Here is a 14726-nt window from a genome sequence, read left to right as displayed (position 1 = left end):
AATGATAATTTATATTAAAAATTCCTCTACGCCTCTCAAGATCTAGAAACAATTCTTATCCAGCATGGCTTAAAATAAGAATTTAATTGTAGTCTTTTTTTTTTTTTTTTAAACTTTTCGGCCATGCCACATGGCTTGGAGGATCTCAGTTTTTCGACTAGGGTTGAACCTGGGCCACGGCATTGAAAGAGCCTAATTCTAACCACTAGACCACCATGGAACTCCCTAATTGTAGTCTTAATAGTGTTTGCATGTATGATGAGTTACTGAAATGATTCAAATTCAAATAAATCTCCAAACAATTTTATAAAAAAGAAAAAAAAAAAAAAAGAAACACTTTTATTTTCCACAAGGAAGAGCAATAGGAAAAATTAAATCATTTCCCACATGTTGTTTTCTTAAAACAGCCTACAAGGACATATTCAGCACCAAATAAAAAAGAAGAAAAAAAGATAATTACAAACAGCCATAGAATATAATCTATAAAGCAAACATTTAATATTGCACTTCATTTTGCTAACATTTTGGATTTTACTTTTCCTAATTGAAAAATCAGGAATCTATCTTTGAATACTGGAATACACCTGTGAAGCTCACATCTTGTATCAAGAATTGACCAATATTTAGAAAAGAGTAATGCCTCTAAATAAGAAAGTAAAGGAATAATGGGGGAAATAAAACTTTATTTGATAAAGTTTTATATATTTAAAATTGTATCACATTTTGTGATCCAGTGCCAATTATTAGAATATTGGTCATTCTTTCCTCATGTGTTATTTATAAGAGTACATGGTGATAAGTATTCCAACGCTATGCATATCAACAATTGTTCCCTAGTCAGTTAGACGTAAGAAGAGACAAAAGAAAAGGGATTTTCTGACAATCCCCCCCCCTCCAACCCCCAACGAAAATAAAACCACCAAATGCCCTTTATGCCAAATATTCCATTAGCTTCTTTTGAGGGGGACATTCACAAAATGATTTAACAACAATAAAAAAATATTTCACCCCCATTTCCTTATTATCTAGTATTAGTTTGCTACGGGAGCCCAAACCCTTTAACCGAATCACTTAAAACGCGATTCATTTTTACATGGGCTTTCTTCACCCTGTCAGCATTTTTCAAACATGAATTGTCTTCCATGTTTTCTTAAAGGCCACTTATGGAAAAGCCTATTTGTTTTGTATGAAGCTTTAAGACAGTATTTAACCAGGTCAAGCACCAAGCCAGAGTTACTATTATTTTCAGCCACTTTATTAACTGTGGGATTAAATGGCAGGATAGATGTAAGACCCATTTCACACATATGTTGCAACATCAGAGATGCCGATTTTCATTTAAAAAAACACAAAAAAACAAAAAACAAAGCTGAAATCCTTCTAAAATAAAGACATTCAGTACACTTGGTACCTTGGAAAATGCAGTTTTAAGGGTCTTCATGAATGCTGGTATATTTATGAGTCAACTGTAAATTATCTTTCATACATTCTGTAATTTACTGATGTGATCATTCTTCATAACTATATATACTCAAAGTGAATGATTTCTCTTGTTTAGCAAAATCTTCTTTAGGTTATGGAAAAACATACTTTTGTTTAAAAAAAAAAACCCAGAAAAATATAAAAGTTACTATTTCAACAAATAGTCTAGTATTTGTAATTTTGACATTCTATACTTTTATAATATACTGGGGCTTTCAAGCTGTCAAGCTTGAGCAGGACAGGAAATGTATAAAATGAGCTCTCTCATAATCTGAACATACATATTCCTGCTCATGGAAATACCCTGCACCAGCAAAAATGATTTCCAACATATGTGTTTTGGAGGTAATTAAGTAACTCTGTATAAAAATAAATGCACTATCTCCTCCTTTCCAGTGACTGGAAAACTCCCATACTTTTAAAATAATAATAAAAAATAACAATAACTTGTAAGAGCAACAGCCCTTAACTCTTTGCTGGTGCCTGCCATACTGCCTATTTTGACTCCATTTCTCAGCTCTGCTAGCTTCTTCTTATATGTAATGATAAGAAGGGAATGCGGGTGGGTTATCACTTTTGTGTATGTCCCTTTTCCAAATTTCCCTCTCCAAAAAGCCAACCAAACAAAAAAATAACTCAACAGTGCAACAAAACACAAATAGCATTCCAACAGTTTGGCAAGTGATGCGTTCACCTGAGATTAAGTGATTTTAGGCAGTCAGTAACAAAATGCTGCTTTGCTGTAATAGTAGAAAGGCAACAAATTCCTAAAAGAAACCAAGAAGGTATACAATCTTGACAAAGTCTCTTATTAGCTTCCTCCTCTTATCTCTTTTCCCACATATCTGTTGCTTATCTACCACAGTAGGCTGCAAACATACAGCAAGAAGGATTGGCTTGAAGGCATTTGATGTTTGTAAATAAATCCACAATAGGATCCAAGCTGAAGAGGTGATACATGGTCAGCCTAGTAGGACAATTCTGAGCATGTGCATACGCAGGTAAAGTCCAGGCTATATTAAATAATAAAAAAAAAAAATGTCAGTGCATTTTTTTTTCATGTTAAAGTTTCTTTCAAATCTTTCTTTTGTTCCTTGTTGTGCTCACCACAAACAAGTTTTAAAAGAGTATCAAGAGTCTGGCATAAATGGAAAAAAAAAGCTGTAGTGACATTGAACCGCACAATGTAAGCATTGAGCATGTGCAAATTTTCAAATCAAAAGAAGGAAATCATCCCTCTTTACAACGTGGTGTCTTGACACGTATGACCATAGGCTAAGAAGACTGCTCTTAGTATGTGCCAGTTTTAAAGGAGAAAAGCTTAGATCTTCAAGCATGTTGGAGCAGTCCCAGAATGTTGCTGTAGGCTTCTAAAGCGTGATCACTGGTTGTTTCATGTTTGCCATTTTTCTGGGCAAAAGCTATTCCACTTCCTCTGAAAACATGTCTCCAAGATACTTCTCTGTCCTCAGCCGGGAAGGGAAGAGATACAGTTCGGAACCCACATCAACTTGATTTAACCAAGTATTCCTTCAGCGAGAGGGGCAAGATGGTCTATCATCGGCTGACTGATCAGGATTTGGATCAATCTAGAAAGGGAAAAAAACAAATACAAAAACCTCAAAACTGAAGTTAACTGATAGCTTTTAGTAAGGATGTAGCAAACAGGCTAATGTTTTGAATGCTGTAATCAGAAATCTGATTACATTGAGAAATGTAATCAGAATGAACATAAAGGGCTTGTATGGGGAAGAAAGAGGATTAGTATCATTTATGAAGTACTTGCTATTCAATTACTAGATTAACAACTACATTGTAAAGGTATGCCAGGATAGTTTTATTTGACAAAAGCTAAAGGTAATATTTCATCAGATAACAGGAGCTTTATTCAGCATTTAATAGAACTTAAGAGGACTTAAAATATATACTGGCCAACATTTTCATAGCAATGATTTTCTCCTGTAAAGTTTCCATTTCATCCTGTTACAAAAAAGTCAACTGATGTTTTCCCTAGGCTTTGGGAAGAATGTAGTTGTGTAAACAATGTTCTTGGTGCTTACTTGAGGTGATAGCTCATAAGAGTAAAGCCCCAGAGAGGGCCTAGGAATACAGTGTGTATCAAGAAATAAGAATGATGAACCCAAATGCTCCAGAGGCATCCCATTTTGCCTCTTTCTGTAATGACTTTCATATGCACTTACACTTTTCTTTTTAATGACTATCCTTTCAAGAAAAAAAAAATTCAAAATAGCTTTAATACAATTGAGAACTCCCCCATCCCTAAATGTGGCTAGATATTAAACAATTAAATCATATCCTGAACTAATTTAGGCTTTTAAAAGTTTTATATTCTTTTAATTAGCTTTAGTTCATTTTAAAAGAAGGTAGAATTTTATGACAAATTGCTTAAAAGTGGATACTTAAGATTGCCATTCTTTAAAAATGCCTGTTGTACAACTAGGAAGCCTCAGATCAAATCACAAACGAGAGACTTAATAAGCAAGACAGAAATGACAAAATAAAAATGTAGTGACAGTATTTCTAAAAAGTGGGAGGATACTTTTAGCATTTAATGAAAAATTTCATGAACTGAAATAGTGAAACAAAAAAACTATGTCCAAACAAGAATTTGCAGAGAACAGAACAGATTTTGGAACATCCTATAATCAATGAATACAGTGGATTTCATATTAATCACATCCAAAGGAAAACTGACTCTTCTAGTCATGCTATTAAGGGGGAAAAAAAAATAAAAGCAACTTGTTGAAGAGTGAAACAATCCTCTTGTATCTTTCTTGGGAGTAGTATTTCACTGCAAAATAGCTGTCTAAACTATAGCAATCAAAAAGCAAAAGCTGATTCTAATGATTTAAAAAATTATCTGGTAATATATTGTTATCAAGGCCAATTCTAGAAGTCTCTTACAATGCATATTACATATATGCATATATATATATATTCTGAAGTATCCTGAAATTGCTGGATTTCTTCCCAACTCCTTTCCTTTGAGTATATTTTTCTTCCTGCCTGGAATATTCTACATTTGAGAAAACTTACTTTTTAAGAATCAGCTTAACAATCACCTTCTTAGGGAAGCCCCTCCTGATTCTCAAGACCCAATAAGCTGCTCCTTAAATGAACTGTGCATTCCTATCACATTGTTATGTAATATTTTGCTTCTAAGTTTGTTTTTTTCTCACCAGTCTATACGCTTCTCCCAAATAAGGGCCATGTTTTATTCATGTAAGTGCTCAGTTACTTGAGACGAATAAAAATAATCTAACAGTGTAGGAATGCTGTTTAAGTACGTTACTGCAAATGTTATTTTCCCCTATCACTGAGAATGTTGAAATACGAAAATTAAAAAGGATGACGAGTAAGACAAATTCTAGCTATTTAATCAATGGTTGCAAATGCTAGTTCTACAGATGCTTTAAAATATTTATTCCTTTAACTAGCATGTTACAAGCATGGGGTTAGATCATTATCTTTATTTAGCCAATAATGTAAGAGACCAGTCCAATGTCTGGGTGAGACTGTATTGACAATCTTGACCTAACTTTTAATCTGTTGTTCAAAATTATTTATTTCTCTCTTACTATGATATCAAAACCTAATTGTATTTTCAGAAACTCTGCAATACTGCTTACTAAAGAGTCAGCCCATTTTGTACTTGAGGGTGTGATGCTTACTTCTGAATAAAGGGGTGGCGGCAAGAAACGAAACTCTTGAATATATGCAAACAGTGGTCCTTGAAGTGCTCTCTCAAAGTCATCACAAGCACTTGCTGGTGCAAGATTGTTCCGTCTTTGTTCCTCTGTTACCACTTCTGCATAGCTGGGTGGTGCTGAAGGAAAAAGATACACGCAATTCGAACAGCATGTTCTTATGCATGTCAAAATACACAGAATAGAAGGTATTAAAAAGGAATGTCAAAGTAAAATAATAATCATCTGTCTTGTGATTAAAACTAGGGGGATATACATTTTAAACCTAACATTAGGGGCACACCCCACTCTTCAATACAGACAAATTTTATCTAATCGTAAAATATCAGAAGCAAAATTATTTTCTTGCAAATACCAGATTAAGCTTAGATAACATTATCAAATTATTACCTTCAGGTCTTTCAGGTAGGGATAAACCAAGCCAGTTCATATTCATGCTACACTGACTGCTTACACTTGAGGTTCTGCTTCCAAATGGATGTAGAGGAATGGTACCAATGACAAGTGGCAAATTAAGAAATAAATCCATAGCTCCAGGAATATCCACATATACCTAAACAATGAAAAGAAAGGTTTAGAATGCCAAGTACTATTTCTTTTTTAAAAACAAATAACCCAATCTATTGTCATCTGAGGCCCTCATTTACTTCATTTTTTAATGATATACTTGAAAAGTTTCTCCATTATGTACACTATTATATGGTGCACTGACCTCAGGTAAAATTAGAAATTATAGTCCAAGTTATACAAAGAATTACATATACCTATATATATCATATATGGAATAAAAAAAATCATATTCTAGATATGACAAAAATGATACCCTTATGACATTAAGACTTCAAAAAACATCCACGCCAAACCCTTAAATCTGTACGTACCATTAGTGAATATTCCACACGGATTATACTACAGTCGAGGATGGAGGGAGAGACTGGTGGAATTTTCAGCAACTTGCCATTCCACGTCTCTGTCTTTCCAGACGATAAGGATTCTCCACGCAAGTTAGCCACAAGCTGTTTGACTTCCTTCATTTTCCCTTTGGCATAGAAGGCCTGTGTTTGGTAAATGGCTGCCTTTGGCACCACCATTCGGGAAGAGCAGTTCTCAATCTCAGCAAATATCTGAATTGATTCACCTACATGAAAAAAAATACATATATATCTACTGTTAAAAACCAACTAACCAACCCCCAAACAAATGTAGATTCTTGAACTAAAGTTTGCAAGTTCAGTGAACCATGTGGATTAAGAAGCCACCCTAAGAGCGGCAAGTAACTTCTAAAACTCAACTATACATTTACAGCAGCTATTTAAAAAACAAGACTACATCCCAATTTACAAAAGGAAACTGGATAAGCACAATTTATGACAGTTTACCAAAGAATACTGTATCATCTTTGCATTTAGTAGAAAAAAATGTAAATTCATGCACAAAAGTTAAATGAAGAAAGATCAGTCTTAGTGGGAGTCCACCTCATACATACCTGGCGTATAGCCCTTCCTTTCGATCTTGGCACTTAAGGATATGGGGCCTGAGGTACAGAACCAGCAACAGAGAGTCTTTTCTTTTGTGCCTGCTTGGGGTGACTGTAAGATATAAATTTAGAGAAAAAGATCAAGGTATGAATTGAGACAGGAATAAAATTTTTAAAATACAATCCTCAATTCCTGAATAATTTAACATTAAAAGCAATGTTGCTTCTTTTTCTGTAGCAAATATACTTTTCCATTAACCAAAAGCTTTTGATTTATACTGGTATTTCTGTCTTTATACAAGTTTCCATTCAATTAAAGAAAAAAGGGTTTAACGTATTTCATAAACATAGTTTTAGCACGCACTACATACACAGTAATTAAAAACCAACTTAAAAAAAAAGGAAAAAACAAAACAAAAAAACCCTTTCCACATTCTATTTAAACTGCCTTTATTAAAAAAAAAAAGAGGCAGTTTCAGAAAGCAACTTGGTTATAATCTCAAATGATAACATCTTTGAGAATGTAAAACCCAGAATAAAAAAAAAAGAAAATTCATTTGTAAGATTGATTCTTACTTGTGTAAAGATGTTATTATTTGTTTAAACCAAGTAAAGTTTCTGAATTCAAATTTGAAACTTGTGAAAAAATACAATTAAAAAAGATTTTCTTTAAAACAGAATTTAAGTTTTTTCATGAAAATAATAATCTCCCCATGATTTGACAACTATCCCTGTATTGGAGTAATGCAATGTAGTACAAATTTTAGATTATAATATTTTCAAGGTAAGTGATATTATTATAGTAATAATCGATATTACTGTTCCTTTTCTACTACAACTATCCAGGGAACAGATTTACTTTTGTTACTTTTGTTATCTTCTGGGTTAAGAGATATTTCATACCAAATATTGGTCTTATTTTAAATATTTACTTAAATTTATTACAATATCAGAAAATATGAGCATATTCTGCATTAATTGGTATTGCTCTTCACTGTAGTTTGGAAAACATTTATGTAATTTAAAAATAAAGTTACTACTTAAAAATTGTAAAGAATACATAGTTTAGGCAATTATTCTTTAGTATTTATATGCCAAAAACAGAGAATGAAGAATTCAGTCAATTCTTACCAGTAATGAAGGAGTGTTGATATCTATATGCTCAAAGACTGTAAATTCCTTCTTTAATTTTACTGGTAGAAGCCAAGGCCTGTGCAATTCGGCTTTCACCCAATAGCGCACACTGCCATGTCGGCCTTCGAATGAGGTAGCAAGTGGTCTGTGCAGAATATAAAGATCATATATTAATCTTACACCTCTTTTTAATTAACTGTACAGTAGGTCAGCATAGGAGTGTTAATGTATTATATGTTTATACACCAATGGGGTATCGAAGGCATAATTTATATTTCCAAAGGGATAAGTCATTGGGGGGGTAAAAAAACCTTCCAAATAATAATAATTGTCAAATATTGCAGAAATTTGGTTAAAAAAAAGCCAGAAGAATACAATTGCTTTAAACTAAGAAGAGGCTACTTTTAATGCTGGTGGCAAAATTATCAAAGTCTGGAAATGAACATTTTTGAAAACATCAAGACTTCAGTTTAAAAATAAAATTAAGAATGGTTTAACTATTTCTCTTGAGAAATTCTAGACTCTGGTTAAACATTCAGATCAAACTCCCTATGGTGCTCCATTTTTCATTAGCTAAAAATTACTATTTCCTATTATAGCAACTAATTAAGATCCAGAAAAGGTCTGGAATAATCATTATGGCTTCAAAAGCTTTTTACATTTCATTAAGTCCACTGATCTCTCAAAAAATGCTTTCCCGCTTCCTAATTTACTTATGTTCTAACTCTTTTTGGCCATGTTTTCTAACTACATTATAGACTTCAAAAAGAATTTCTGTTGACCTGTATCAAAAGAATTAGAATTCTTTTTCAACTCTCAGATTGTATTAATTGTGGAAGATTTTGGTTTAGTAAATTTAGTCTCCTTTCCATAATTTCATCAGAAAAATGCACAAGGTTCATTTATTTACAAGGTAGAGTGCTAGTTTTCTTGAGGCGTAGTGGTGTTTACTTTTTGTTTTACATTTTGGACTTCTGCATTAATTTGTATAGCACAGAGAAATAAAATGCAGGATCTATGCAAGACTTCTACAGTTTATTTTAAATGACTGTGGTTTACTGAAAGAATAAAAAAATATATATATATTATCTTCATCCTTTGAAAATATTCAGGCCCAATTGTATTAGCCCTATTGTATTTACAAACTTAAAATATTTCTCTTATAAAGTAATTAGGGTATTACATTAAAATTATTCTTAGCAATATGATAAATACTCTGAAAAAATACTCCTTATAAACTCTATCCACATATAGTAAGTACTAGAATTAAAGAACACACAGAATTATGTACATTTGGCACTTGACAAAATCTTCTGTAATGCAAGTTTATCTTTCAGAACAAACATTACAAGTACCACTTTGCATGCTTTAATATCTGTTAAGGCATTATTTTAAAAACTGCTTTTTGTATAATTTCCAGATCTAATACCTTATGATTACATTATGAATATTTTACTTTCCTTCTTCCTTTCATACTATATTCCAGACCTTACTTTAAGATATCTCTGATCGACATTTCCTTTTAAGTCTAGGTCACAAGATCTCCTGTGACATTCTTAATAGCTCCTTGCACAGAAGCTAATGAATTCATATCCGAAACACACATTACTTCTCAAGTTAGGATATTCCTAATTATTTTGACCTTCTTTGCTTACCGCTGTTGGTAAGCATCGGTAGAAAGCATAGAACACTTAATTTTTATAAACTACTAAATGACAGACTTGATATGTTCTCTTTTTTCAGCTAATGCTGATGGTAAACTATTAAGTGTTTACCATTTGACTAGCACCTTCCAGTTCACTTTAAATGAAATACTTTAAAAGACCATATAAATTCTGAGAGTACTAAGAATTGAGGTTTGCTTTCTATAATTTTGCCACTCTAGATTAAAATATAGCTTCCTTTTTTTAGTACATTGTTTTCCTCTAGCAAGTTTCAGTAATGAAAAGGGTTTTTTTAAAAAACTAAAAATATTTAAATGTACAATGTTTCATTTTAAAAGAAAGGATGTTTATGAAAAATGCCTGTTAACAAAATACTTACGTCTGTGGAAGCTCGAAGCTGAATGCATATTCATGCCTTCCTGAATGAATAATGTTGAAGCCTTCTTCGGAATTATCGTCATCTAAAACAAACAGAAAAGGAAAACAAAAAATTTATTAATAAACCTTCACACTCTCTTCGCGGTGTCAGAACTTTAAAGATGCTCACATAGTTAAGTAAGGCCACAAACTTTGGAGTGAGAGATCTGAATTCTAATTCCAACTTCATCACTTCCTCTTGGTAAAATAAAAGTCCTGTCTTCAGCTGGTTCATCTGTAGAATGGGGATAATTAATATTTATACCCCATAGGTGATTTTTTTTAACGGAAAACAACCTAAACTGCAAAGCATCTACATCTAATACACTACAGCCTAACATAAAACTCAGACCTTGTATCTCATACTAAGATGTTACCTTTGTCTTCAACTACTTACTTAAATTTATCCTAATAAGCCTATATATAAAACGAGAACTACTCCGTAAACCTTTTAAAAAATGTCAGTTTTGATACAGAAAATGTGAATGTGAAAACTCTAAAACGATTAGAAAACTGTCAAGTAGATGTTGGGAGTTAAAAAAAAAAAAGGAACAGTGATTTTAATGTCGGTTTCATAGTCAAAAATAAAAATTCTTACTGAATCTAAAATTATGACCTCAGTCTGTCCTAATACCTAAAAATTCGCATATATACAAGATGTACCTTAGATTTACAATGTGCATGCTTAACGGGAAAAAACAGGTCATACATCCTTGAAAAACGAAGATAAGGATGTTCCCCAATGCTAGAAAAAAACAGGATGACCTTTGAGTTTACTTCCAATTTCTTTTGAACAAATAGGTGATTTTTCAAAATATCTCAAAAATAAACACAGGGAAATATGGGAGGGGGTTCTGGATTCTTAACATGCTTTTCTGAAGTGTTCTAACTAGGTAATTTAATTACATAAACGTCTACTAGTGCAGTTTCCTCGGTGTAGAAACCTTTATCATTAACTAGACTACCAGAAACGGCTTTTATCATTTAACTTTCCCTTAAAAGAGTAATAAATAAACACAAAAAACATGATGCTTCCCTCAGAGGGGGAAAAAAGGTGCCTATATGTGGATACTTTTTATTCAATAACCATCACGACTCAGTCTTCCGCCAGCAGTATTTTTTTTCTTCTCCCCCCACCCCCGTGCAAATTCTCTCTCTGGGATTTCGGCCCTGAAAACCGGCTGATGAGTTGGGGGCCATTTAAAACCGCTCCCTCCTGAAGGCGCCCAAAGTTTGCCTCCCAGTGTCTCCTTTTTTTCCCTTCTCGCTCCCTTTTTGTGCCAGCTCAGCAGTCTCATTGAGGCGAGCGGCGGCGGCGGCCGCGCCGTGGTAAACAAGTGCCGGGCTGTCAATCAAGAACTAGACCGGAGCAGGAGAGGACCGGCCTAAACCGGCGCGAGCAGATCCCAGCCGGCCCGCCCGCGCGCCGCCGCCGCCGCCCGCGCGCCCCGCTATACATACGGCATATGTCGCGCGGCGCTCGCACTCGCGCTCGCACAGCCTAACCTGCTGGCGGCGGGGGGCGGGGCCAGCGCGCTGCAGCGCTTCCGCTTTACACGCCCCAGCCGGTGACCGGTTCGATCTGGCTCGGGCCACCCTGACACCTTTACATTTGCGGCAAAGGAAATGGGGGCGGGGGCGTCGAATAGACGCAAAAGCTCGGTGGTGGTGGGGGAACAATGGCGGGGGTGGTGATGGCAGGGAAGACTCGCCAAGGTACCCCCCCCCCCCCAAACCCTGCCTTCGATGTTCCTGTCACTTTCCCGTCCCGGCGGCTCGCTCTCCTCTCAGGGCAAATCAAGGTAGCCCGTCTGGTGACTGCAGAGACCGGGCAACGTGCTTTTGTTTTAGCTAGGAGCGGGGACAACGGTCAAAGGAGCTGCCTAACAACTTCCACCTGAAAAACCTAGAAAATGGGGTCCGGCTAACCCGGCCCACCTAACTTCACCCATGAACAGAGAACTGTCAGCTAAAAAGTTGCGCCCAGGGCCGCCTGGAAGGCTTGCCTCTCCTTTCTGTTGAAACCTGAAGTCGTCCCTTTCCAGGTCTGCAAGCGGGGTGAGGTGGGGGGGTGGGGGAGAGAATGGTATGTGACAGGAGCCCCGTGCGCTTCCAGAAGCCCGGGCGGGGGCGGCGGCTCAAGAGGGACCTTTACCGGCGCACGCCGGTTCCAAGCCTCGCCCCAGCCGGCGAGCCCTCACTCCCCACCCGCCTGCGCCCAGTCCAATCAGAGCCTGGCATCGCCTTAGCAACAGGCTAACAAACCCGGCTCCGCCTATCGCCGGCCGCCCGGGGCGGGGCCTCAGATACCAGGCTAGTTTGAGAGGTCCCAGTTCTAAAGTCATTGAAACTCTTCCAAGCCGAAGAGCTCGTCCATGCTTGAAGGGGTTGAGGGGTGTCCCGTGGGACGGGTGGGGGGGTGGGGTGTGGGGCAACACAGTGTTCTTCACTATAAAACCGTGGCGCAAGCAATGAAATTTGTGTTTGTCCCCGTAAGTCGTATTATTATTCTACTTTTACCCCACTGCACACCTCAACTCCTTTAAAACCTGTTTCTTCTAACCCATCTTAAAAAAAGCTACCAGTCTAGGAAGGATCAAATACAAACTCCTGGGCATCCTGTTCAACCAATACCAGGACTGTCATTAGGCAGTTCCATTTCTTATGACTGTCACTGTTTGGAGAGACTAACTAGAAATTATTTCAGGATGCAAATGATCTGTGTAACTGAAAACGCAATTAAAAGACTAATTTAATCTGAATACTTTAAAAATAAAGCGTTCATGCTGTAACTCAAAGCACCCTACGTTTCCACACTTGCCTTAGTTCAATCAGCACTTCCTCATGAGTATGTATTTTTTAATTTAAAAAAAGGTTAAAAATGTGCTCTATTTTTTGAAAAATCGTCAACATTCGAACTAAATACTGCATTAAAAAGGAGAAGCACAAAATTACATAACCAGTTTTCACATTATATTCTTCTTGGGCTAGGAATTAAGTCATCGCCACCACCTGACGCGTGTAACCAATCTGCTGAGAGCAGAACAAGCGCCCCTCCTCACCACCCCCCAGAACTGGTCCGAAACAGGATTGAACCGCTTCTAACAAAGGGTGGAAACTTAGAAAAACAAGCTTAGAGTCTCCTATATTTCCACAATGTAACCATTTAAACAATAGATTGGAAATCTCAGGACCCCCTTTCCCTTTGACAACCCTTTATCTTCCTTTTCTAACCAAAAATCAAACCCAATGAGCCGAATACTTTTCAATTCCATTTGACTGGCAGGGGTTTCATTGAATCCACGTTCCAAAGTTAGGCATGATGCTCGGAAAAGAAAATTTCTGACCCTAACGGCTTCTAAAACTGATTTTTAACACATCATCATGATAGGTGCTGTCCTTTAAAATAGAGAACGCCTGATGTAAATTTCTGAAGGAATTGGAAAGAATAGGGAAAAAACACGTGGGGTGTTGATACCATATGTCAAAATAAGCCACAGAAACCCTTTATCAAAGAACTACGGTCAATTCTTTAAAAGTCTTTTGCGTGTCAGTATTAAAAAATGAAATACACCTATTAACCCACTTTAAAGTGTTATTTCTTCATTGAAGCTTAGTTTTTAAGATCTCAGGTTGCAGCGTATAAGGCAAAAATCTAATATTGGACTGCAGCTTTTAGCAATTCATTTGAAAACATATAAGTAAAATTACTGAATCGGTTTTAATTTATATGTAAGGTTGAAATGGATTCCAAATGCGTATGGCACAAACCAAGCCGGGTATAGAGGTAGTTGAATAAGTGCAGTTTGCAGTCACTTTGCAGATGCCTGCATGCGTTACGGCTTAACACACGATGAATGTCAAGGAGAATCCAAATCTTCTAACTTTGCTAACCTTTATCAAACTGCTATATGTTTCTAGGAGCAGGATTAGATTAATTCAGAAAAATCGAAAAGGTACTTTCCAAAGAAAGGTCTAATAATTTCTTAACAATGTTAGAAAAAAAACTTACCTCTTTCGTGTCCAATTAAGATGTCTTTATGGTTGAAATATTCTACTTCTTCAGTGTAATTCTGTGTATAGGCAGTATTGGAGCCGGCGTTTCTCGATTCGGTCCAGCGTACTTTCGCATGTCCTCTTGCATGAATTTTAAGAGATTTTACTCTGATTTCCCCCGTAACTTCTAAATTCACCCTTCCTGAGACTGTATCCCCACTAGAATACACAGGGACATTGCTGTCATTAAGACAGTCAAAGCTTATTGTCAAACTCTTTACCTTTCCCAGCACCATGTTTATAACAAAATCTATAAAAAATATAATGTAAGACAAAAAAAGTCAAGATCACATATACGATGTGATCCTCACTTAACACTGATCGATGTCTTTGCCGTGCAAAAAGCTTGCAGGCAGATCAGCGATTCTTTACAAATAGTTCATTGAGATTTCTTAAAAAGTCAGGGCAGCACAGAGGCTGTTGGCTGCTCCGCGCTCCTGCGAGTCTCAGTGGTCTCCTTACAAAGACGGGCGGCTGGAAGCTGCCAGCTCACTTTAAGAGGAGCTTTGTGAAAAACAACCCCGGTGCGCATGCGCACGCCGCGGCTGCTGTCGGCCCTCCCAGCGCGCCCCCTCCCGCGCCCGGCTCGCTCCCTGGCTCTTTTGCTCGCTCGCGGGTACAGTAGGTGTAAGCCACGGGAGGAAGACACTGGGGCTGCCGGGAGGCTGAACCAGACTTCTCTGCATTGTGGCCTCCTATTGGTAGGCAGGCTACCGTAAACCCTCGATGTGCTAGCCGGAGTCCCTTACCGAGCACACTCTAGTAGAA

The 14726-nt window shown here is 36.7% G+C and overlaps 1 protein-coding gene across 5 annotated transcripts; it reads right to left on the bottom strand.

The window, feature by feature from the left end:
• Positions 1–322: 322 nt before the first annotated feature.
• Positions 323–14427, bottom strand: ARRDC3 (arrestin domain containing 3). 5 transcript variants are annotated; one of them, XM_043464670.1, is made up of 8 exons: positions 13915–14427; positions 9865–9946; positions 7819–7966; positions 6697–6799; positions 6092–6348; positions 5601–5763; positions 5175–5329; positions 323–3071 (listed from the first exon to the last, which is right to left on the bottom strand). In XM_043464670.1, the coding sequence occupies exons 1-8, from the start codon at positions 14192–14194 to the stop codon at positions 3015–3017; spliced, it is 1245 nt and encodes a 414-aa protein (XP_043320605.1). In that variant the 5' UTR covers positions 14195–14427; the 3' UTR covers positions 323–3014. The 5 variants fall into 5 exon arrangements, with proteins under 5 accessions (XP_043320605.1, XP_043320607.1, XP_043320609.1 ...); XM_043464672.1 differs by lacking the exon at positions 13915–14427 and adding an exon at positions 10055–11191; XM_043464674.1 differs by lacking the exon at positions 7819–7966 and having other exon boundaries at positions 13915–13955.
• Positions 14428–14726: the final 299 nt, after the last annotated feature.

The sequence above is a fragment of the Cervus canadensis genome, chromosome 4 (genome assembly GCF_019320065.1).
Source record: "Cervus canadensis isolate Bull #8, Minnesota chromosome 4, ASM1932006v1, whole genome shotgun sequence".
In the NCBI taxonomy this organism is placed as follows: Eukaryota; Metazoa; Chordata; class Mammalia; order Artiodactyla; family Cervidae; genus Cervus; species Cervus canadensis.
This window is presented reverse-complemented; position numbering and strand designations above follow the sequence as displayed.